The sequence below is a fragment of the Gadus chalcogrammus genome, chromosome 11, assembly GCF_026213295.1.
Source record: "Gadus chalcogrammus isolate NIFS_2021 chromosome 11, NIFS_Gcha_1.0, whole genome shotgun sequence".
Classification (NCBI taxonomy): Eukaryota; Metazoa; Chordata; class Actinopteri; order Gadiformes; family Gadidae; genus Gadus; species Gadus chalcogrammus.
Window position 1 is genome coordinate 13,859,299 of NC_079422.1, and position 26,474 is coordinate 13,885,772.

General features: G+C 44.7%; 1 protein-coding gene and 1 long non-coding RNA gene across 2 annotated transcripts in view; both read left to right on the forward strand.

The window, feature by feature from the left end:
- The window catches only part of LOC130392499 (uncharacterized), a 9,537-nt gene extending 1,900 nt beyond the window's left edge, over window positions 1-7,637 (forward strand). Inside the window, exons 2-3 of the long non-coding RNA XR_008897010.1 lie at window positions 2,898-3,067; window positions 7,559-7,637. This is a non-coding gene — a long non-coding RNA (uncharacterized LOC130392499). The remainder of the gene's footprint in view (window positions 1-2,897; window positions 3,068-7,558) is intronic.
- An 8,392-nt stretch (window positions 7,638-16,029) lies between these two features.
- pou3f2b (POU class 3 homeobox 2b) lies at window positions 16,030-17,209 on the forward strand. Its single transcript, XM_056602664.1, has one exon. It carries the CDS (start codon window positions 16,052-16,054, stop codon window positions 17,207-17,209), a length of 1,158 nt encoding a protein of 385 aa, XP_056458639.1. The 5' UTR covers window positions 16,030-16,051.
- Window positions 17,210-26,474: the final 9,265 nt, after the last annotated feature.

The following is a 26,474-nucleotide window of genomic DNA, read 5'->3' on the forward strand; positions in this document are numbered from 1 at the left end:
GGTCACAAACGTTCAAACTCTCCACCTCCCTTCTGCAATATAACTATTTTTTTATTATTATAGATATCAACTAGATAGATGGATAGAGAGATAGATGGAATCCATCTATCAATGGCCTTTAAAAAATGTAATAAATGGAAAGATGAACATCCATTTTTTTGTGTGCGATGCAACAAATTTTAATATTAATTCTTATGACTAGTTATAAATTGATCAGATGCTTTTATCTAAAGCAAACTTTAATGAGCAGTACCATGCTCAGGGATGCCTACAGATAGACGTGGACATTGGGGATCGAACCCTGAACCTGTCCCTATCCAGAGACCATCCTGATTGTAAACGCATTTTAATTGTTTTATTTTGTACTTACACGATTTCCCATGTGATCTCGCTGTGCTCAGCCCTTCCTTATGCGGTGTCGGATCATTCAGCCCCTCCTGCAGGATCGGAGAAACTCAAACAGCTTACCGCCCTGTTTTGTCTTGGTGCAATCGCCTTTCAGTAGAAGTTTGCATTATTGCTTCCAATTCCTTCCTTTCTATGTGTGCATGGCTGCAGCTTGTGTTTGATTCCAGTGTGTGTGTGTGTGTGTGTGTGCGTGTGTGTGTGTGTGTTTTCAGCTTGGTTTCAGTAAGTGTAGGATTTCAGAGGGTGGGTCTGGTGTGTGTGGTTGCAGATTCTGTTTATCAGTGTGTATGTTCGTGTGGTTTCAGTGTGTGTGATTTCAGAGCGTGTGTGGGGTTTCAGTGTGGTCTCAGCGTGTGTTTGTGTGTGTGTGTGTGTGTGTGTATGTGTGTGTGTGTGTGTGTGTGTGTTGTTTGTTTGGTGGTTTACAGCAAGCGGAGGTAGATTGCTGTGATTATGTGTCGGTAATTGAACAGGGATGGTGTGTTTAATTGAGTTGTTGTTCCCCGATGCTTCCCCCTAGCAGCGGCCGCCGCCACACTGACAGGTGGGCCGGGCGGCGCTGTCTCTGCGCACGGACAGCGCCGCCCGTAATGTGTGTGTTGAAGTGCAGCAAAATAAATATTTATATGCGTATATATATATAGAATCAGGGGGGAGGCAGCGGGGAACAGGGTAAATACAGTGTGCGTCACAGCATGTTGTTTTCATGTGGGTTCTGAGGTGTGCTGCTACGCGGTGGGCCATTTGCTTGTTAAAGTTGATTCCGTGGGCTTTGGATTAGGCTGTGTTAAGCGAGGGAAAATGTCATATCTTATTATTATTTATTTTGCAAGTCTACATGGTAAGTGTGTGCAGGCTTTGCAGATTTGTTCAATAAATGGTGTGGTTCTTAATCCGTTCTGATCAAGTGTGAGCCAGCTAGTTTTGTGTGTGTGTGTGTTTGTGTGCGCCTGTGCGTGCGTGCATGGGTGTGAGTGTGTTCCTGCGCATGTGTTTGCCCATGCCCCTGTGTGTGTGTGTGTGTGTGTGTGTGTGTGTGTGTGTGTGTGTGTGTGTGTGTGTGTGTGTGTGTGTGTGTGTCTGTGTGCGTGTGTGATAACGTGCATGCTTGTTCAGCTTGAGTGTGAGGCTGGGTACTGGCCTGCTTATCTGATCTGCCTCCTGGGCGTTGTGGCCCAAATCAAATGGTAGGAAACATCCATTTCACCATCCTATCGCCTGCACCCCTCTCCACCCATCTCATCTCCTCTCCTCCCCTCCCCTCCCCTCCTTTCTCCTCTCCTCCCCTCTCCATTCTTCTCCTCTCTTCCCCTCCCATCCCCTCCCCTCCCCTCTCTCCCTTCTCCTCCCCTCTCTCCCCTCTTCTCTCCTCCCCTGTCCTCTTCTCCCCTCTCCACCCCTACCCTCCCCTCCCCTCCCCTACCCTCCTTTGGTTCTTGGCATCTGTAAAGTGGTGATTAAAGATTTTGGCCGGGGCACGCTTCTAAGCATATGTGCATCTACTGTAGCTCTAGCTGCTGTTCACTTCTTGTATTTACGTATGGATATGAATGCAGGCCCTCACTGTCTCACTGTTGTTGTGCTGTGTGTGTGTGTGTGTGTGTGTGTGTGTGTGTGTGTGTGTGTGTGTGTGTGTGTGTGTGTGTGTGTGTGTGTGTGTGTGTGTGTGTGTGTGTGAGTGTGTGTGTGTGTGTGTGAGTGTGTTCACGTGAGCATTTCAAAATGTGTATTTGAATGTGCACATGTGTGTGTGTGTTTGTTTGAGCATTTGTATGTGTGTGTATGTGGGTGTGTAAGGGGGGTATGTGAGTATGTGTGTGTGTGTGCGTGAGAAAGAGAGTCTCTGTCTGTCTGTCGTGTGTGTGTGTGTGTGTGTGTGTGTGTGTGTGTGTGTGTGTGTGTGTGTGTGTGTGTGTGTGTGTGTGTGTGTGTGTGTGTGTGTGTGTGTGTGTGTGCGCTTGCGTGGCGAGCGGTTGGTGATCAGAGGCGCCTGGTGCCGGGCATTGTGGGAAGCGTTTCAGCGCCAGCGTCTCCAGATGAATGCGTCTATTCACCACCACAGCCTCCCCATTAGACACCGCTCTCCCCCGTTGTCTTCTCCTCCCCTCGCCAGGAAAACAAAAACTATTATAAGGACTGGACAAAAAGGAACAAAAAAACACGCCACAGTGGATGCAGCCTACCTGGGGGAAAAACACTCACACAAATACGCGACAAACAACAAGAGGGACAATGGCTTGAACTTTATTCTCTCTCTATTGCCTGCCCCATGGAGCTGCAACGAGTGGGGACCTGTCTTCAACTAAACACGCTTGTCCCTTCCTAGTGCCATTGCCGGTTATTAAGCACCCATCTGCCCAGTGTGTCTTCTTTGTAGTTAGTTGGAGATATACGTATATATGTATCTGTGTGGTTGTGGTCGTTGTTTTTGTAGTTGGTGTGTGTGTGTATGTGTGTGTGTGTTCATGTTTTGTTTCTCTACCCCCTAGGGGCCCCTCTAGGGACCGTAGTATCCCTGGGGACCCACCACCTGGTTCCCCAGGCTGAGCTGCATGCCAGGGGCCCCTCTACGGTTCTTGATGTCATCCAATGGGCCTACCAGCTGGAGACAGAGAGGAGGGTGTGCTTTGAGGACATCCCTGACCCACCTAGACCTGAGGTATTGGTCACAACACACACACACACACACACACACACACACACACACACACACACACACACACACACACACACACACACACACACACACACACACAGAGGGGTTCACCATTCCAATAAATCACTGGCACTGCCTAATTTCCTATGGATTTCAATTTCCCGCTGGACAAATCTGCATTGATCATCTTCAGTTGTGACAATGTGCTAGACGTCACTCACTGTGACATGGCTGTCCCATCCCAGAAATATGTAAACGTGTATGTATGTGTGTCTGTGTGTGTGTGTGTGTGTGTGTGTGTGTGTGTGTGTGTGTGTGTGTGTGTGTGTGTGTGTGTGTGTGTGTGTGTGTGTGTGTGTGTGTGTGTGTGTGTGCAGGTAAGAGAGTGTGTCTTGCCTGCACTTTCTGTGTGTGTGTGTGTGTGTGTGTGTGTCTGTCTTTCTGTTTGCTTGCATGCATGTCTCTGTGTGTGTGTGTGTGTGTGTGTGCACTTGCAGGCATGACTGCACGTTGTGTCTGGGTGTGTTTTTGTGCAGGCCTTTCTGGGTGTGTGGCTGTGGCTTTGTCTGTTTTTGCGCGTGTCTCTGTGTGAGGATAGGTGAAGGTCTATGTTTGTGCGCACACAGCACTTTTCATTTCTGTCGCTCAGCGTCAGGGACTTACAATACAAATCCTTGTATCTGCCTAATCCCTTCGAGAAATGTCAAAAACATACAGGCACCAGAGTGGGATCAGCACGCAGAGCTGGACGGGAGACACAGGGAGGGTTGTGGTTTTACCTGTGGGTCATATGTAGGCCTGCATGCATCCTGTCCAGTCTCGAGTCTGAATCAACAACAAACACCAATGAAGGACACTTTAAACATGGGAGCCTTCTCAGATGAATTCTTTATCGCAGTGGGAAGGGGCGAGGACATATCACGGCTCAGGTTTTGTAATATAACTCTCTTTGGGATTCATTTCAAGAGCATCTCGTACTAAATCACTTGATCTGTTCCCCCGATCTAGGCTGATCTCAAACACATGCAATATTGTCAGAGAAGCAATTGACAATTCTACTGTTCTGTACAAAGTCACAGTGGGGAAGACTTAGCTTGGCATAGGGTTTGTCAGCCTGGGAACAAGGAGAATCTCGAGAGCTCATGTTTCATTTACTCTGCAGATATGCTCTGGCTCCCCTTTCTTACAGAAATATTTCTGGCCAGTACTAAATGGACTGTACAACCACAACAGTTCTAATCTAATTGGAGGCGGGATCAATAAGATGATGGTGAACCAGAGCGCTGTTGAGGCATTTACAACAATACCAAAGATGGCTGTCGCTGATATAGAAAGGTCTGTCCATTACGCTACGGTATTAAACGAACGGGAAGGTCAATTTTCAATAAAAGAAGATCAAACAACTGCACTTTAAGCTTTTGTTCAGAAGAAAGATGTCTCTTTTTCATTGAGAATATTTTTTTGTTGGAAATCCCTTGGAAATCGAAAATTAGAGGTTCCAGACTAATTGCAGTTCGCAATTCGTGTTTGTATGTGTTTGTATGGTCTGCCCGTGTAATGTGTTTATTACGGATATGTTTTTTCATATTTCTAACAAATACCCAGATGCATCTCTACTTTCGGAGACGTAGAGATGCTAGCCTAATCAAACATAATCCACTTCAGCTAATTGCCCCTTCCCAGACTCCCCTGCCCCCCCCAGTCCGCTGAACACATGACGGCTGGCTGTGCCATTAAACACCTTAATGTTTCTTTGTTGTTGTTTTTGTTTGGGGGGCCTCAGGTAGTGACGCAGTGTCATTGTGTGTAAACACAGCAGCCAATCCGGATGAGCCTGGCTGTGGAGGATTCACCGGGGGGGAGGGGGGGGGAGGGAGGATGGAATATATTTATTTTTACCCGCAAACTCCTCCCCTATGAGGCAGATCTGAGCGGAGGAGGTGAGGAGAGGAAATAAATTGGAGGAAAAGGATAAATCGATGTTCGGCTAGAGAGGCGGTATAGCACACACCTTCCAACCTATACCTCAGGCACGGGCACGTGCGCTCACAGGCACACACACACACGCACACACACACACACACACACACATGTCACAGTGCAGCTTCATAATGTCCTTGGGTCGCATTGGATTGGTATGCGGAGCTGACTAGTGGAGACGATTGGTTCCAAAAAAAAGAAACAATGTCCTCTGTTTCATCCATTAAGATAGGAGGGGGGGGGGGGGTTACAAGGTGTGTGTGTGTGTGTGTGTGTGTGTGTGTGTGTGTGTGTGTGTGTGTGTGTGTGTGTGTGTGTGTGTGTGTGTGTGTGTGTGTGTGTGTGTGTGTGTGTGTGTGTGTTTGTGTGCGGTTCTTGTTTTTCCAAGGGAGGCAGTGAGAGAAGGAAAACGGGATACCAACAGCTCTATCTGCAAACCCTAGCTGTCTCTCTCTCTCTGTCTCTCCCTCTCTCTCTCTCTCTCTCTCTCTCTCTCTCTCTCTCTCTCTCTCTCTCTCTCTCTCTCTCTCTCTCTCTCTCTCTCTCTCTCTCTCTGCCTCTGTCTGTCACTTTAGTCTCATGTGCTCTCTCTGTAATTGTTTCTTTAAAAAAGAACAGCTTCTTGTCATCTCTGTTAAAATTATTAACTGACACACACACTGTGTGTTTGCGTGAGTTGGTGCGTACGTGCGTGCCCGTTGCGCGTGCGTGTTCAGGTGTGTTTTAATGCTAATGTGCTATGTGTGTCAGAGAAGGATACATGAATGGTTTACATACCCGGCCCTCTGGCTCAGCTGATTAAAAATCTAGAGATCTTGATGTCGCTTTCAACATTAATCAGACATTTGAATGGTAGTTACACCGCTCATAAATGTACATTTCTACCCTGCTTACCATTCTGTCACCTTGGGCTCAGCTGTACTCTACTATTTTTATTTTCATCTGCCTTATCGGCATGTGGTCGTGTTTTTTTCCAGTGCTGCTCCATCGACACTGTATGTGATGCCATTTTGTTTTATCTTGGGACTCCTTGCCTTGCTCTGTTTCTTTTTATAGTTTTTGTCGTTCATGCTGCATTCCCCGTTGCGCCGCTATTTTCATGAACGCTGTGAGAAATAATTGAAAGTACCGTGCACGGTGCTTGCCTTTGCCGGCGCACTCCCTTGCTTGTAAATACAGCATTAGCAATGCTCCACTGTAGCCGTGCTCCCGGTCTTCTCCAGGAGCCTTCGTTGCTCTGAGCGGAGTTGGAGGGACTCAGGGTCGGAGAGTTTGAGGGTCGGGGGGTCGAAGGGTCGGGGGGTCGCTGGGTCAGTGCCCGCTGCCCTCCCGAACACCTTCAGCTGAGGAAAAGGAACGAATTCCAGCACTGAACACTGCCAGAACATCATTAGAAAGATCAGAATGAGACTTTTTGTCCAAGCCCTTTTGCCTTGCTGTGGTTTGATTAACGAAGACTAGGTTGACTTGAGCGTTTAATGGTCAGGGTTGTTCACAGATTTTTTTTGTGATGAACTGAGTTAGACTACCATATTGTTTGCGAGAGCTGCAATTAGGTTTGTTCACTCTTCAGCCCTCCTTTTATTGGATTGTTTGTTCTCTGAATGTAGGGGTGGAATTTGTGAGGTAACATGTACACTGAACCATATCTGTTTATGATATGCAAATATATGTAAATAATTTGACAGATTGAATGAAATTAGAGTAGTTTCCAGTATTATTCATTAACCCTGTTATAATTAACATTATTAAATGAAAAGTCTAAGGTTCCTTCGCCATTTTTTTTCTTTAGTTTAAACTTTTATAATAATGTTCAAGAGTGGATATTTAAGTTTCAAATACATTTACAGAGAATGCCTGCTAATCACCGCTCATCCTGTCTGGAAGGACATTCCAGCATCCCGTCTGTATTTGTTTACATTCGGGTTCAATATTGTTTTCATCACATTCTATCTCCTTGTAGTCCCAGCGAAACGACTCTATTACCATCCTGGCAGGTTGCCTGGTCGTCATCGTAGTCTGCTTGAGCATTTTTAAATCTTACTATTGCTGTCTTACTATTCATGCTATCAACACAATTTGTGTGTGTGCGTGTGTTTCTGTGTGTGTCCATTTGTATCCATGGCTGTCTGGACGTGTGTGTGTGTGTCTGTGTGTGTGTGTGTGTATAAATATGTTTATGTGTGTGTCTCCATGCCCACCTGGTTGTGTGTACATGTGCGTATGTTTAGATACACGGGCGTATCTAAATGTGCGTCTATGTGTACGTGTGTTTGTTTGTGTGTGTGTGTGTGTGTGTGTTTCTGTGTGCATGTGTGTGTGTGTGTGTGTGTGTGTGTGTGTGTGTGTGCATATGTGTGTACCTGTGTTTGTGTGTGTGTGTGTGTGTGTGTTTTTGCATGTGTCTATCTGTTTGTGTGCGCATATGTGTGTTTGTGTGTGTGTGTGTGTGTGTGTGTGTGTGTGTGTGTGTGTGTGTGTGTGTGTGTGTGTGTGTGTGTGTGTGTTCCTCAGTGTACCAAAGAAAGCACGCATCCATCCCTGGACCTGACCTACTTACACGCAGACGACACTGACGCGGTGCAGACACGTGCTGAGCTCCCAGAGATTCACAACACCGTGGAAGACAGTGCTGCTGGTGGGGGTGGGGGTGGTGGGTGGAGGGGCGGGCGGGGGCATAACTACTCCCCGCTTCCAGATACCCCCTCCCAGGTGAGATGGAAGACAGCTTCCTGGTGCCTCTTAATGCGCCAGGGATGTTCCGGCTTCCCCCTGACTTCTCCTTGCGTGTCTTTGTTGAAAATTAGGTGGACGGCTCTTATTTTGTAGGGAGAGAGGTGGACAGAATGAGGGAGAGAAGTTTGAGATGCTGCTGGTGAATGGCCCGGTCAAGATTTAGTTTTCTTCTCACCTTATGAACACTCACTGTACTTTCCTCGAGAGTACGCACTGAACCGGATGCGGAATTCAGTCTGAAACTACCAGGCTTTTCATAGCAGTGTCCCGGGCTTCACAATGATTATCCTTCACCAGCAAGCTATCATGTTTCACAAGCAAGAATACAATGAAAGCCATTCAATGGTTTACATTAGCAGCCCAAATATTGAATCCAAGGTCATTGTTTTACCCCCTCAACTTCACTTTCAGGTTATTTTCACCCACATTCTGAATTTCCCAACCTTGTGTTCGCCCGATATGACAAGTGAAACTTTGGAGATTTCAATTCATCATTAATGGCAAATCATTTTAAATATCAATAATGAATTTGTACAGAAACATGAATATATAAAAAGACTCAAAGTATATATTATATCAAAAGTATGAAGTTGGTAGGAATATGGTCCTGGTGCTAACAACACACTATCTTCATGTGATATCCCCACAGTGAAGAGTCACAACCCTCACCACCCTGCTGGGACCCCAGGGGGCCGGTTGGGGTCAAGGCCAGGGGGGCTCCATCACCTGAGCGACGCTATGGCTCCCTGCACAGCAACATCTGGGACATTTTGAAACGGATATGCATCCGAGAGAGAGAGGATGTCATCGCTGGAACGACTCGGTCGGTGGCAGCCGGATAAGGAGGCCAACGGAACAGGCCGTTAGACCGAGAGCGTCGGAGAGTTAACGCTTTAGAAAAAGAAACTGTTAGTCGGAGCGATGGCGAAAAACTGCAGACGTTTAGCGCAGCGCTCCGAGGCGATTGATTATGAATCTGCTGTGTGGAGTTTCATTGCGTGCAGTCACAGTGTTTAGGTTTTCTCTGTGATTCTTTTGTTGTTGTTGTCGTTGGTTGGTTAAATGATTATTTAATGATGCTTTAAACTGAATCTTTTCCTCACACTCACATGCTTGGAACTATCTCACACGAGGAGGAGCTCAACACACACGTACGACCCACACCGACTGACTGAGACACACAGAACACACAGCAGTCACTCTTACCACAAATTGTTTCGGGACAATTCCTCTAAAGATCCTGAATGTCTCCCCCCACCGTCAGTGTGCCTTCCAAAGTCACAAAGGTGAGAGGGAGATATGTTTGTCTTTTTCCACTTCAGTGAAGGGTGAATTCGGCGCTTCCAGCGCAGTAAAAAATGGATTACCCATTCATTAGAGGGCTGTGTCACTCCTCATTGAGTTGGACAAACAACAAATTAATTTCCAGCCGCCTAATTTCTCTCTGTTCTCCGCTGAATTTCAGGATAACGCCAAATTACCGATCACCGCCATGTGAGCTCCCTCATCCTCTTCATTAATTAATTTAAAAATGTGCCAGAGTGGAGAGAAACGATGGGGACAAATCTCACCTCCTATGTCTTCACGCTCCAGACAAACACTGCACTGATCACTCAAACTGCGAAAGGAAATGTGAAACTATATATATATATATATATATATATATATAGCGTGGAAATAAAAATGACTTTGTTTTGTCAGAAATCAAGACGCTTTTCACCACGTTTCACTCAAACTGTGTTTTGTGGAAGGAAATGTGGAAGGAAATGTAAAATTATATATCACTGTATTTATAAATAGGTATGTATAGTCATATATCAGAAATAAAAGTAATTCAAATATTGAACAAAGCAAACCCCTTAGAGTCACTTTTGGATAAAAGCATCTGCAAAAGACTAAACTGTAAATAATAACCCTGTTACATGTCCATCCATAAATCAATACCATAAACGACATAAGCCTGAGTGTACCTGTGCTCTCTGGTCAAGTGCCTAGCAGGGTTGGTTAGCCATGGCCGATCTTTACTCATGTATTCGTTCATTTTGAGTCGCGGGTAAGCATATTGACAAGGCGATATTGATGTATCAATTAGGCCAGCGTTACCGCAACTGTGCCGGCGCGGCAAGGTAACGTAGAGCCCGCGCGGGTCTCCCACCATCTGCTCTGCCGTTACGTCTGACGAACGAGGCACACGGGGCTAATCGAGCCGCACATGAGCGATGGGACCCGGAGCTGGCGTTGCATGCGCCCCGTACTTGCTAGGCGGAAATGTGTGCGTTTGTGTATGTGTGTGTTTGCGTGTACGTGTGTGTGTCTGTGTTTTGTTAAAACTCATAAAAAAAAAGCTTTTCAGGATGCTTGGCTGAATTAATGGATGAATTAATGAACGCTGAAAATAAATAATCAAATAAATAAAGATATAAATACAATTTTAAAAGGCAGTGGCTTGTGCCAGCTTCTTTCCTCGTGCCGGGACAGTACGATGGAAGCATTATGCCCGGACTCGCTGGCTGCCAAACCATGACTCAAAGAGCTCATTGTGTGGATTACCTCGTTAATCTGTTGATGCCATTGAGCACTATCACAGGTGCTAATGTGCCAGGGCTTCGTTCTCTCTCTTTTCCCCTTTTTTTCTCTCCCCCCCCCCCCCCTTTCCTCCTTCGCTCCTTTTCCTCTTCGTCTCCTACTGGAGAGGTGTAGCGTTAGGTTGATAATCTTCTTTAAATGCTTTCTTGGGGGAATTGGACATGCTGAAACGGAGCCAAGAGGAGGCTGTTGTGTGGAGAGGGCCTTTCTTTTTTTATAATGCCGCATACTGTGACTGCAGTGCCGGAGCCAACGGGGATGCGCTAGAGCTCCATACAGTGTTGACACTTGTTGAGATATAAAACAAGGCCCAAATAAGCAGGTTGAACAACAAGTGATAACCCGACCTTGCAATGCAGTTCACTAAAGTGTTGACTTATTATTGCTATTCCTTAAGGGCGAGAGGCTGTTATTCTCGAAAGCAGTCGTCTCGGCTCAAAGCTTAGCGCCACGTTTTTTTAGCACAACACTGTTTTTTAACACGACGAGCTGAAGCCTCTGTGAAGGAAATGGCCCAGTGCAGTAGGCCTACTACATGCAGAGGTAGCACAACACACACACACACACACACACACACACACACACACACACACACACACACACACACACACACACACACACACACACACACACACACACACACACACACACACACACACACACACACACACACACACACATACACACACAGAACGCCAGAAATAGAAATCTAAAGACAGAGGAGGCAGGAGAAAGACATAATCCTCCTTTTTTTCTCCCATCTCACCGGGGTGGTCTCTTCATCCTCCGCCTCAATTGGGGGTACAGAAAGGACGGCGGCTCCACAATGGAGGGGACCCATCGAGGCTGGGGGGGAGGTGGGCCTGGAGAGGGGGTAGCTTTAAACGGGCCTTTGAGCAGCCTAATTGCATTGGAATCCAGGAGGCCTGAGAGCGGCTCAGATCATTGCTGAGTGTGGAAGGGGCTGACACTGGCCTGCGCCACCTCCACCAGCCAGCCTCACACCAATGATCCCCGCCACGACACACACAATTACCGTCATTCGCCCCTCCACCCCTCTCTCTCTCTCTATCTACGTCTCTCTCTCTCTCTCTCTCTCTCTCTCTCTCTCTCTCTCTCTCTCTCTCTCTCTCTCTCTCTCTCTCTCTCTATCTCTCTCCCTCTCTCTCTCTCTTGCTTATTCTCTCGCTCTCTCTCTGTCTCTCTATTTATTTCTCTCTCTACCTCTCCCTTTCTCACCCTCTCTCTCATTAACTCTCTCCCCACCTTGTCGTCTCTCTTTTTCTTTTTTTTTACTCTGCATCAGGCACCCATTAAGTTCTTTATTTTTGGGGCCGTCTGCTCCTTCCATCTTTTATTCCCCCCCCCCACACACACACACACACACACACTCCCTCCCTCTTCTCTTCTCTCTCCCTCTCTCCCACTTTGCACTGTATGTCGTCACCCCAGCACCATATTAATCCTCCTCAAACGCAGTCTGCCAATCTCAGTCCTCTTTGATGCATACATTAATTACAGTCAGGATGAGAGTCCCGGGCAGGGACGTCTTGTAAGCCTATAGCAGACACGCCTTCGCAGATCTAAAATCTGAAATGTACACACACACACACACATATATATATATATATATATATATATATATATATATATATATATATATATATATATATATATAATCACAGTGCACATTTGAGATCGTGTTCGAAAAGCTCAGTAGGCCTACATTGATATAATGAGGTCATTAGTAGCCGTGTTAACATTGTTATTGGTTATCGATTTTACAGGGACATCTATGAATTAGACGGGCATAGGTAAGTAACAGGCTGGTAATATTTTTTTTTTATTATTTAGATTTTAGGGGTTTGGAATTCTGAAGTCAACTGTGTGGCATTGCTTGTAATAGTTGTACCAAACACAACACTATTCTGTAATAACAAGGAATGTGCTGGTAGGCAAATACGGTTGGCTCAATAATCGGGATAATTTCACTTAACTATTCTCAATGCAAGAATCCAATATCAAGAAGGAACAAATTTAACATATTCATACAAAATTATCAATTAACATTTTCGATTAATATTATCTCAAACATATGTTACTAATGGTCATTGTCTTAAAGGACTAAATTGGATGCTAGTCGATCTTGAATAAAAGAAATAGCATTTGCAAAAAACATTAGCAGGTAATTCGGAACTGCTATAGAAGCATTGACTTGATGTACATATAAAGCGCTGATCACTTAACGCATTGGAAATAGATTAACTGGGTAGGCCTAGTGCCTAAAACCTCGGTGCAGTCCAATGTTGACATAGTAGGTTCTCCTGAAGGGCACAGATGTTCATCCATCCCATCTCAGGTCTGAACCGAGTACCGGTAGGTCTAAAACCGGGAGTCAATGACCAATGGCTGGAACAGCTAACGTTTTTTTTTAAATGCCAACATTAAATAACCCATCGTTTGATTCTTCTTTTTTTTCTATCACCACACGCACCGTGTCTTCATAAAATGTAATTATTTCTGTTCACAGAATCCGTGGAACATGGAACCGTTTCTTGGGAGAAAATTGCACAGGGATATGAAATGATGTATGGGCAGACAGTCGCCTAATTAGACCGTTAAAAATTGAATCTTTACGGCCGTCTGGTCATATAATTAGGCCTACCGTTAATTTAACGCTCACAGTCTCTATCGTTACATTTTATTCTCTTTAAATGCTGTTTTGCAGTGATTGTTGGAGCATAGATTTGACTGTAAGGAGAAGCTGCTCCTCCAATCAAACACCGTGGAGCCTTAAGTCCAAATAACAAGACCAGCATCGTTTATGCTTTGTTAAGCCATGTCCACTAATTGAACGAGCCATAGTTTGCATATTACACTATTAAAATAATGTGCTTTGCGTTTTTCCCAACACGACTATTTAAGCATGTGTGGTGATGTGGTAATTTCTTGAATTACTGTCTAATTACCGCAATGTTCTTTTGATTTGGTTGATTTCAATGTTACGCCACATTGATGTTCAATATTACCCGAATGAATAACTCAACCGTTCCTGGAAACTTTTTTCTCATTTGACTCAGATCCTCTTGGTTGTATGGTTTGTCACGACGGACTGCCAGCGCCTTGTTTTGGCATGTTCCCATTCATAAAGGATTATCAAGCCATGTGTTATGGAGCCAGTTCTTGTGTTAAATGGACCTCATATTCAAGTTGTGAAAACAAAGACAAATGGCTTTTAATAAACACTATATGCTGTACCCCAATCCTGAAATCGTTATGTTTTTCTTTCAACTATATTTCTGTAAAGATGTATTATTTCGAAGAAAGATGTTGCGGGGCCTTGCTAAATATTTAACAAGCTGTCACAGCATTGAAGTTTTTTTTTTAAGGAAATGTATGCTAGGAAATGATATATCACCTTAATGTATGCATTTTCTTTTTACATAATGTAATTAATTACATAGCTGGCATGCATTCATTTAAAAAAAGGTTTGTATTATGCCTTACTGCTAAAGCACATTGAAGTTTAGAAGAAAATAATGAGATTAAGACTAATAACATAAATAAGTCTACAATAGGAAAGGCAGCATGTTTGTGATGGTAAACACGTTCTGGTATGGGATGGTCCACCAAGAGGGGTTAGTTTAGTGCTAAGATTTGTAGAAGTCACCACTTCTCCCTCAAACTCTCTCCATCTCTCTCTCTCCCTCTCTCTCTCTCTCTCTCTCTCTCTCTCTCTCTCTCTCTCTCTCTCTCTCTCTCTCTCTCTCTCTCTCTCTCTCTCTCTCTCTCTCTCTCTCTCTCTCTCTCTCTCTCTTTCTCTCTACTGCTTATTCTCTCTCTCTCGCTCTCTCTCTCTTTCTGCTCCTACCTTATTGTCTCTCTCACAAATGCTCCCCCCCCTCGCCTGACCCCTTTGTTGTAACCGAGCAGAGGGCCTCTTTAAATAGACCTTTGGATATTCAAGAAGAGAGAGAGAGGGAGAAAGAGGGAGAGGCTGTGATACAGAAAGAGGGGGAGAGGGAGAGGGGTAGAGAGAGAGAGAGAGAGAGAGAGAGAGAGAGAGAGAGAGAGAGAGAGAGAGAGAGAGAGAGAGAGAGAGAGAGAGAGAGAGAGAGAGAGAGAGAGGTAGAGAAAGAGAGGGCTAAAAGTAGCGCTGACGCGAGGGCCGTTGGTTCATGTCCCTCTCCCCATGGAAACCAGCAGCGGTTGGGCAGGAATGTCCCCACTCACTCAGGACAATGTCCCATCCCTCGGCCCGCGGTACTGAGACGGCAGCTGGGCGGGGGAGGACACCTGCACCCCCCCACCCCCACCCCTCTCTCTGTCTGACTCTCTCTCTCTCTCTCTCTCGGTCTCTCTCTCTCTCTCTCTCTCTCTCTCTCTCTCTCTCTCTCTCTCTCTCTCTCTCTCTCTCTCTCTCTCTCTCTCTCTCTCTGACCAGACAATCACAACATCACACATGGGGAAGTTTTGTAAACACCTTATCATCCCAATGAGTCGTTCTTGCATTAGGGCTTTTTTTGTGGGTTATTTAGGGGATGAATGTACATTTTTAAGACATTGGCCAAGAGCTAGACTTTCTTGCATATAGCAAGATAGCAAGATAGATAGATAGATAGCAAGATAGATAGATAGATAGATAGATAGATAGATAGATAGATAGATAGATAGATAGATAGATAGATAGATAGATAGATAGATAGATAGATAGATAGATAGATAGATAGATAGATAGATGATATTGCCTATTTAGTTAAGTAGCACAAAACTATAATTAACAAACATCAGTCGTTCAAGCCTATATTTTTTGTTTGAGTCAATTTGTTTATATTCTGGCGACCTCGCGAGCATTGCATTGGTAAAAATCGGAGACAAAATGCGTAGGAAAAGCAAAGCACATAATAAACAACTTTTATGTGATTTATTTAAAAACCAATAAAGGCCGTTCTACATGTTTAAGGCATAACATACATATCACAACTTGAACAGATTTACAACTTTAAAGCGATATTTTACACATCACAGCGTCAGAATTCAAAACTCAAACTCAAACATGTATCAGGACAGGGAACAAACATAATCCTTAATGTTTCCAAAATCCTCACACATTAACAACCCAACATAACGGAGGAGTCGGCCTGGAAACCGCATAAACCAACTAACCAGGAATAACTTGAAGTGATACCACAAGCGTTGACTTCATCATCAAGTTATTTTACAAGTTACAGGGCACGTCATGGTCCAACAAAAAAATGACAGAAACGCATCCTCCGTATAACAAGTGAAAAACAATAAGCAAAATAAATCAACACTATCTTACAGTTGAATGCCGCATCTTAGACAGCGTAGGCTCCTTTGTCCGCGCGGCTCAGTGTCTCTGCTGCTCCCGCCGAGGTGCAGCACATCTCGCAGCTCTCCAAGAAATGGGGGGGTGGGGGGGGTTGTTTGTTGAGACTTGCTCACAGCCTATCAGAGGCCGTCGCCCGTAGCAACCACGTCCATCAGCCGTCCTCAGCCAATGAGCGGCGGAGCCAGGCGGAGTCCAGGTGCACCTTTGCGTCCACTTGGCAGAGAGCCGGGGAGACGCCTGTGGCAAAGAGAGAAAAAAAAAGCAAAAGAACAGAGTTAACTGTCAAATGCAAGGTTCCTTTAATAAGAGCGATCAGTCCGGCTCCGAGAGTCATGGCGACCACAGCGTCCAATCACTACAACATCCTCACCTCCAGCGCATCCATCGTGCACTCGGAGCCCGGCAGCATGCAGCAAGCCGCGGCGTACAGGGACGCGCAGACCCTGTTGCAGAATGACTACTCGCTGCAGAGCAACAGTCACCCGCTCAGCCACGCGCACCAGTGGATCACGGCGCTGTCGCACGGGGAAGGCGCCCCGTGGTCCTCGAGCCCGCTCGGCGACCAGGACATCAAGCCCAGCGTGCAGGGGGGCGGGCGAGACGACATGCACAACTCCAGCAACAACAACCTCCAGCAGCAGCAACAGCAGCACCAGCCGCGACCGCCCCACCTGGTGCACCAGTCGCACGGGAACAGTCACCACGACGCGCGGGCGTGGAGAACCACCGCCGCCACCGCACACATACCAAGCATGGCGACGTCGAACGGCCAAAGCCTTATCTATGCCCAGCCGGGGTTCGGCGTTAACGGTCTGATCCCGGGAAGCGGACAGGGGATGCACCACCACAGCCTGAGGGACCACGAGGACCACCACAGCCCGCACCTCAGTGACCACGGCCACGCGCCGTCCCAGCACCAGCAGCAGGGGGGGCACCACGACCACTCGGACGAGGACACGCCGACCTCGGACGACCTGGAGCAGTTCGCCAAGCAGTTCAAGCAGCGGCGGATCAAGCTGGGCTTCACGCAGGCCGACGTTGGACTCGCCCTGGGGACGCTGTATGGAAATGTGTTTTCCCAGACCACCATTTGCAGGTTCGAGGCCCTGCAGCTCAGCTTCAAAAACATGTGTAAGCTCAAGCCTTTGTTGAACAAGTGGTTGGAGGAGGCAGACTCCACATCGGGGAGCCCCACCAGCTTGGACAAAATCGCCGCGCAGGGGAGGAAACGGAAAAAACGGACCTCTATCGAGGTGAGCGTTAAAGGGGCTTTGGAAAGCCATTTTTTGAAGTGCCCTAAACCAGCGGCGTCGGAAATTACATCACTGGCGGACAGTCTTCAGCTAGAAAAAGAAGTGGTGAGGGTTTGGTTTTGTAACAGGAGACAGAAAGAGAAACGGATGACCCCTCCCGGAGGAGCTCTCCCGGGGACCGAGGATGTGTACGGGGACACGCCGCCCCACCACGGAGTCCAAACCCCGGTCCAATGAACTCTAGGGGACCACTCCTCCGTGATTTGACTTTTGTTATTTATCCCCAAGGTTATACACACATCACGGGACTACGGGCGATAATGTGGCTGTTTTTATCTATAATAGATGGCAGTGAGTGACTTACACACGATATCTGCATTGAATATCTTTCAAACACTGAATGATCCGCAGCGGGGGAATAAGAATATTTTTTTTCCCTCTTTAAGAGCTACAGGAACATAAATAGCCTATGTTCTTTGAGGATATGCCTAAAACACTGTGACTTGAGTCGACGCAGTTTCAAGGTGTAGCCCTTTTGTGTGAAATTATACTTGACAAAAGGGGGGGGGGGGGGGTCCTGGTTTAAACAAACTAGTATTGAGATTCTTAGCTGAATGGTTTACATTCACGACTTTTATAGTGTATAGCAGTACAGTGCATTTCCCTGAGTCACTATTGACATCATATGCCATTTCGTGTGTAGCTGTGAGGTGTGTGTATGGCCGTCAGAAGAGTCAAAAGAGCTGCATTGGACTAAAGTTACCAGCAGCAGCAGCAGCAGCAGCAGTAGTAGGCTATAGGCCTATAGGCTGCGTCCCAAACAAGCAGCTGAGGTTGAGCATCGCCTGAGCAACGTGAGGGGGGTCGATTCCATCTGTCAGTTCACATCGAAATTCACTCATGCTTTGGCAGGTTATTTTTGACAGTTAAGTTTGCGTTACACTTTTATTTTGTATACAAAGAGGTTCACGATTTAGTTAAATAAAATAACTGTATAATTAGCCTATTATTATTATTGTTATTATAATTATAATTATTGTTATTATTATTATTATTATTATTATTATTATCATTATTATTATTAGGCCACTTCAATGCGAATCCCTGCGTTCAACACGTTCGGTAACGGAGAACGGTCGGTGTTTTGTGTTTTGCTGGATATTTTTGGACACCCCACCACTGCGGCTCTGAACACAAAAGGCTGCCAGCGCTCAGCTCCACGCAGCAGCGAGCGGTAGCTCCCAGAAAAGGCTCCCTGGCTATGGATTATCTGGCACTTTTCTCCTGTACGGGATTTGCTACACAAGTCACCGAGGCTCACAGCAAAATTTTTGATCCACTTTTGTAAATATTGTATAACTTTAATAGTCATGACTTCATCCCTTTTTTTGTTTTAATTCTTCCACTGGGGCACTTTTTTGATGTTTTCCAAACAGAACGGGCTATAGGTTTTGTTTTTATTTGCCTTACCACCTTTACATTCCCTATTCTTAATTGCAGTAGGGTAATTTATCTTCGAATGTAAGGCTTTGCAGTGATATAAATTCAAAATATTTTGTTATTCATTGTTTGGAGCCTAATGTTTTGTCTATTGGTTGTTTCTGATTGTCCGTATAATTCCACGGTTTTGCTTAGATCCAAATATAGCCCGTATATTAAGGATTAAATGATAAGTAACTGTTTCTTGTGTTCAAACAATTGTCCATAAAGTTATGATTTTAAAGGTGATAACCTATTACAATCTCGGTAGAACAAACTCTTTATAATGTTCCAAAACACAAATCAGCTTTCCAGCAACAACATCCAAATTATTATTATTATTATTATTATTATTATTATTATTATTATTATTATTATATAAGCACATCATTTTGTTTTGTTTTTGCTTTTAATTGTGTTATTGTTTCTGACCACCATCTTGGATTACAATTAGCTATTTTGTTCATCTTGGTGTATTTTGCTATTTTGGGTGAGAAAAATGTTCAAAGCTTATTAATTTTATTTTATTTTTTGTTATGGAGATTGTAATTTATTCTATGATGACTTTTATAGATGACACAAAGTACGATATATAAATGACACCAAGAAGGCTTATTAAGCGGGGTTGACTTATTTTTTATTTCAGGCTCTTTCCACAGCCTACACCGTCACATCTAAATGTGTATATACATCTTTTTTCTGATAACCAGCTTGTTCTTAGTAGCTTTCTTTTGTTTTATGCAAACAGATACCCAGGGACGCAAAACGATCTTTTTGGTTTGGAGTCAGCCTTCTTATGGTTTAAAAGAAAAGAACAAGAGGAGTAGGCCTAAACGTAATCACGAGCCAGACAATATCCCATCAGTAGCTTTAATGAATCATCCAACTTATTAATTCACTGAATTCACGTTATGGGCTCTAGACCTGTAGCAATTCAATGCAGATCAGTTTTTTCCTTATTTCTGTTTCTCCAGTGTGGTTTGGGGTATAGGCCTATAGATGAAGCGCGCAAAAGTGATATTATAAATATGTTTAGGTATTTTATCGCTTTCCACATGAACGAATGACTTGCACATTTTTAAATAACGGGGGTTAATATTAAAATGCTTTTTTCCAATGTCAAGACTAACTGTATTTTTATTAAGTAAGTAGGCCTACAGAAATGCTAAATAGGATTTGATCTATGTAACATCCCTATTTTGGTTCGGCAATTGAATGAAAATAATGTTAAAATAGGATTAATCGTCACGTTGAGTCCACTGAAATACTAGTGACATCTGTTTTAAGGACACTGTTTTATTTGCGTTGCCAGGTGGAAGCTTATTTTGGAGCGTTTGTTGGGACTACAGTTTAACGGCGCACACACACCGTCCAACGACAACCACAACAACCACATCTCGCGGTGTTTTATTATTACTGCGCGTCGTTTCCCGGGTCACTAAGTCCCCAGGATGGTGCGAAAAACTGTGCTCCGTTCACGTTCCGCTGGAGGTCAATAAATCCATGCGGGCTGGACTATTTATCTACCGTCTGTAATACTAGGGGTGCACTGGCCACGTCCGTTGTTCCAGGGAATTAAATATGGGGTTGGGGGTGGTTCATTCTTGGACAGCAGATTTCAGACTTTTATTATAGGCCTACTATTGATCAAAAATAATCCTCAAAATCCCATGCATTTCACGCTGCGGTGTGTTTGTACCCCACACACTGCAGACACACACGAGCGCGCACCATGTTTGACTAATACGACGTCTTTGACGAGCTGCCTATAGTAGGCTATCCGATCCAGCTGAACCGTTGTAGTAGCCTACTTGGCCATGTGTGGAAGTAGGCCTAATCAAGCATTTGTGATGAGTTTCATCATTGGTTATGGTTAGGTTAGTTAGGCATTTGTGGTGTTCGCATGTTCTTCAGCATGGAGGTTTAGGCTATGGGGGTTTAGACTGTAGTCAAGCTTGACTAACCACTATCCATGGTCACTGTTTGAAGGTCTACGTTTTCGAATTAGGGTTCTGGTTTTTAAAACGAAATTGATAAGCTGAAAGGAATTCATACTGCTCCAATGAGTACGAGCCTACTACAACAAACCATATCTAGGGAACTCTGTCCTCGCGGTATTGGAATTCTCCTCGTCCGGGGAGGAGGGGCAGGGGGGTTGCTGCTGATCGCTTATTGATTGTATTTCAAGTAGTTCAAGCCTGCTGATGAATCGGGTCAAAACTGATAAAAAACTTGCCAAATGCTTTGCAAAAAAACTAACAAAGGCATTCAATTCATCACCATATCCCAATGCCAAGCCCTCCATTAAAAAAAAATGCTATTTTACAAACAACAGCAGGCCTACCGCGGCCTATGACACATGGATCCACAGGCCTGCTGTTGGGCACAAGGGCTATTTTGGGCTCGCTGACGGACCTCGGATCACTGGCGGCCCACTGAGTGTTCCTCACTGCCATTTTGATGCCTGGCGTCCCCAAAACGCCCTCCCCTGATCTCTGAAGAAGACATTGGAGAGCGGCGGGACCCCATCATCCAGAGCGGGTCCCCGCGCCTTTCATCCGCTCACAAGCAGACGCAATTAATACCGCGTAACGTTAATTACACCTGGCTTTTTATTTAGGAGACATGAAATTTCCTGATTTTCCGCGAAAAATATTGTCATGGTGGCCTGGAGTTGAGTTGGCGGATATCTGGTACTCTAGTGCCATCTAGCGAGACCGTGATGATCCATGCGTGTCTTCGACGGATCTCTGTTGGCCATCAACAATCATTTGGAATTTACTTGATTCCCCCCGAATTATATTGACTATGGAGGTGGCATGGTGATGGGTAGACGTACCATTTCAATATAAAGAAAGTTTCAGCTCTGGGTATCATTCACAAAAGTTCACATTACATAGACCTCATTACATGATCTCGCTACAGGCTATTATTAATTAAACTCTATTCATTTAACATTAACGAATATAACGGGGTTGCCTTGCAGATTCATTCTCTAAGGAATGCACCATGAGAGCTTCGGACACGCACCAATTTATGGAGTTGTTGTTCTCTCCCAGACAATCCCTTTAGTTTGAACGCTCCCCTTTATATGACTCCCGAAACATCAGCCATCCAGACAAGACACGACGGAGGAGGTGGTGGTGCTTGTGAAGCTGAGGCATAAAAGAGGGCCTCTACGTCTCTACTCCCCGAACGGTCCGGGGCGGAGGCCGACATCACAGAGCAGCCGCACGATCTGGGTGTCAGCGGCAGCTGTTTGAAGTGTCTTTTACTGACTGATCTCTATCAGGTGAGCTCACCATCAGATTATTGTGGATTACTGCCTCCCCTCCATGTCCCTATACCCTGTCTGCATTAAGAATGAGGAGGGTCTATATGCTTTTAGGACTTGCTCTTTCTCCGTGTAAGGGGAGGATGTTACACACGAACAATTACTTTTTTTAATGTTTGTTTTTGTTTTGTTTTCTAAAATAGAGGTCCCAGAAATAAAATAACATGGGTTTAAAAGTATCATTACACATCACGTTGGAAATAATTCCCTTCCTAAGGCAATGCCGCAAAAAAGGTAAAGGATTTAGTTTAAACATCTACATTTTTAACAACATAGATCAATGAATTTGAAAGGATTTAAACCACAGTAACATGCATTCCAGAGGGAAAGAAAAAGTAAAACTGTCATTGGAAGTGATTGATTTAGCAGGAAATTGATTGCAACAGGTTCAAATTAATTAGGGTAATTAATGCTTCCATAACTAAATCAATCACAACGGACCCTTTCTCGACGTTCGCAGTGAATTCCCCCACTAATCGTTAAAATGGCTTTTCTAGAGTAACCTCTTTTCTAAAGACGGGAAAGTCACTCACTCACCTATCCACCTCATTGTTTGCCCACACAAACACCCAGCCACCGAGGTACAAACACCCCCCTCCCCACCCCCATCCCCTCCTGCACCCTCTAATTTGCAAGCGGCTAACAGTGATGTCGACTCAGGCTGAAAACGCAATTCCACCGTTTGACATTGTTGTTCTTCAACCTCCGTCAGAAACATCACAGCTAATTAGCCTATGCACACTTAAGTACACAAATGCGCGTGTGCATTCATTTGTAAACGAGTTATTGTTTAATTATAACTTTGCGTGAACTTTGCTGATCAGCGGGGCGAATCGTGTCTCCCCTTCAGTGCATAATTATTTAAGCTAATTGCTCAGCCTGTTTGTGAAACATGCTTCTGCCTCTGCAGGGCCTTCTTTACCATGGGCCTCTGAACAGCTCACTGCGATGGTTGCTTCGCTTATAGACTCTATAATATAGAGGATGGAAGGTCTGGGACGCACAACCCATGTTGCGGCTCACCGGTGAGACCATGGCATGGTAAAAAATAGGAACAGGATGACCTTCTCTGATTTGATATAACTTTATTTGTATCACTCCTGCGGCACTCCTTCACAGCAGTGTTGACCTGAACGACAGACTGTGATTGGTTGGTTTATCATCCTTGATGATCTTCTTCGGTACAAACAGAACTGGCCTCACTTATTCCAGAAGGCCGACATGTAGGCTGCATCTGAGTGCATTGAGGTGCAGATGACCCCAAAGGTCAATTTAGTAATGTAGCATTTTAGGTCATCCACAATGTAACATAAACAATCATTAGACTGATTTAAATTATTTCCTACTACCAGAGAAATCGTAATTACCATTTTGGTCAAAGTCAAAGGAAACCTCTTTGTTTTGTGTTGTCTCGTAAATTTGCCTATCCATTTGTGTGTGTGTGTGTGTGTATGTGTGTGTGTGTGTGTGTGTGTGTGCGTGTGTGTGCGTGCGTACGTAGAATCATGCTTGTGTCTGGGTGCGTGTGTGTGTGTGTGTGTGTGTGTGTGTGTGTGTGTGTGTGTGTGTGTGTGTGTGTGTGTGTGTGTGTGTGTGTGTGTGTGTGTGTAAGGGATGAGAGGTGAGCTATATCTTTGCCACGGCATTCTCCAATAACACACCACAAAAATGGTGTGGAATGAGCAGCGAAAACCCATAAAATTCAACAAGGGTGTCTCCGTGTGCAGTAGCGTGTGTGCCAGGAGAAACCGGAGTAGAAACACCTCACCGCCACATAATGACGGGTGCCATGGCGGTGAGGCCTGCCCCCGGGCCGGGCTGAGGGCTGTCTTGTGCCCCGTCTGGGGTAGGATGAGATCTTGGCAACAGACGGGGGGCCATGTCCCGTCACGTTCCTCATTCACGGCGGATTCCTGTTGATCCCGGAGAAGCTGAAGGGCCGCACGCACCGCAGCCTCTTCAGGACGAGTACAGGGGCCCCCCGCTCTCTCAGGGAGAGACGCTGTGTGTGTGTGTGTGTGTGTGTGTGTGTGTGTGTGTGTGTGTGTGTGTGTGTGTGTGTGTGTGTGTGTGTATGTGTGTTAGATGTTGAGGTGTGACCGGCCCCTAAGGATGTGTGTGTGTGTGTGTGTATTTGTGTTAGATGTTGAGGTGTGGCCGGCCCCTAAGGATGTGTGTGTGTGTGTGTGTGTGTGTGTGTGTGTGTGTGTGTGTGCGTGCGTGCGTGCGTGCGTGCGTGCGTGCGTGCGTGCGTGCGTGCGTGCGTGCGTGCGTGCGTGCGTGCGTGCGTGCGTGCGTGCGTGCGTGCGTGCGTGCGTGCGTGCGTGCGTGTGTGCGTGCGTGTGTGTGTGCGTGTGCTCTATAATAATTTGATGTGTAGATTAGGTTGACCACGATGCAAACCTGGTATCCTCGCCGTACTCATGATATAATATTTACATAATTGGTTTGGGTCGCACTACATGCGGATGGGTTGTTTGAGACTTCAGTTCTAGGGTATCGGTGGGTTGGGTTTGGGGTTTGGTTCTAAGTTCTAGGTTAGGGTTAAGGGTTCTCATCTGAGGGGTTTGGGGGTTTGGTTTCTTCGCTCTAGGGTTGGGGTTAAGGTTAGGATTTCTGTGGGTTGGGTTCGGGGTTATGTTTTCAGTGATAGTGTTGGTGTTAGGGTTAGATTTGTTGTGGGTTGAACTCTAGGGTATAGTATTCAGTTCTAGGGTTAAGGGTTCTCATTTGCGGTGTTTGGGGGTTGGTTTCTCTGCTCTAGGGTTGGGGTTAGTGGTTTCTACTGTGGGGGCTAGAGGTTTTTAGTTTTCAGTTCTAAGGTGAGGTTAGGGTTCTGTTAAAGAGAAAGGATAGGGTTGGGATCAGGGTTAGGTAAAGGGTTTGGTTTCGGGGTTAGGGTTGGATTTCAGATAGGTCACATTTTATTTTTGAGTTGGAGTTATGGGTTTAGTTTTTTTTTTTTTGTCTGATGAGTTTTTTTTTTCTTAAACTCTTATTTCGTGATTTCCATTAATGTCAATATTTTTCTATCTCATATTTATTTTATCCACTTTTCGTTGGTATATTTTGTCCTCATCTTATTTCTTTCACCCTTATTTCTCGATTTTCTCGATAACTCAATCTATCCATCTTTTTCCTATTTTTTGCGTTTTCCCTCATTCTTTTTTCGTATTTCATTCTCTCCTCCATTCATATTTAATTCTCAATCTTTCTTCGCTCGCCCGTTTAATTTTTTTTGTTTATTCTCTCCATAATTTGGCTCATATTTTCCTCTTTACATAACTTTCACCCCACAATTCTTCCTTTATTTTTTCCTTCACCATTTTCTTTCTCTCACTATTCTTTCTTGGTTCTTCGTACTCTCCATTTACCAAGATTTTTCAAGATTTTTCAGTCTCTCCATTATTTTCCTCATACATCGTCTTTTGCTCCCTTTTGTTTGGTATCTTGTCTCCTCTGAGTCCTCTCCAAGTTTTTTTCTCACCGTTTTTTCTCGATTTCTCTCTCCCCTTTTTTATTTTGTTGTCTACATAAATAGCTCTCTGGTGTTGTACATTTTCTCCATTATGTTGCTCTCTCTGATACTTCTAGATGTCTTGTTTTCTGTTTGATTTATCTCCCTCTTTTTGATAACATCTTTTCTTTCTCTCTCTTATTTTCAAAATGTTCTCCTATAGAGATTTTCTCATTATGTTCATACATTGTCACTGTTTGTTATACATTTTATAGATTTCCTATCCTCCAATTTCTTTCTCTCACCCTACATTTGTACTCTCCACAATTTTTAACACCCCCTCCCCTTGATGTCTCCATATTGTTTCTCCCACTTTTTGTCTTGATTATCTATTTTTTTCTACGTTTAACATTCTTTCCATATTCTTCTCTCGCATTTTCCAGCTTTCTAGGCCTCCATAATCTTTCTCACTGTTTTTGTTAGCAATTTCTTGCTCTCACAGTTAGGGTTAGTTATTTTTCTCTCCATCTTTTCTCACCCTTTTTTTGTTTATTTTCTCAACTTTCTTATTCTCTCTGTCTGGAACCAAATGCTAAGATTGAAACCAATCCTAACCCTGAAACTGAAAAACAAAATCCTGTAACCCGACCCATTGAAACCACCAACTCTAACTCTTTAATTGAAAGTGAAACCATAAAACTCAAACGATGAAGAGGAATCAATAACCCTAACACCAAACCTAAGAACCAAACACAAAACCTGAAGAGCAAACCCTGACCCTAACACCAAACCCTACAATCAAAACAAAACTGTAAGAGTAAACCCATAGCCTCATACAAAACCTGAGTACCAGAAACAATAACTTAAGAAGAAACCACCAAACCCTAAAACCTGACCATATTAGGAAACCTTAACCCTAATTCCAAGACGTAGAACCGATAGACAAACCCAAACCTAGCCCATAGGAAACTAAACCCTGAAACCTAATATAAGAGGAAATCCAACCCTAAACCCTAAAACCAAACCTTACAACCAGAGACCATACCTTGATCGATTTTTTAAGGCTTCCTGTGGGTTGCATTTAAGGGTTTTGTTTTCAGTCGTAAGGGTTTATATTAGAAATACGGTTTCCTATGGGTTGCGTTTTCAATTCCAGGGTTTGTAAGGGGATTAGTTTTGTTTTAGGTGTTGTTTTTAGCCCAGGACAGGACAGGCCCCTGAGGTCCCGAGGG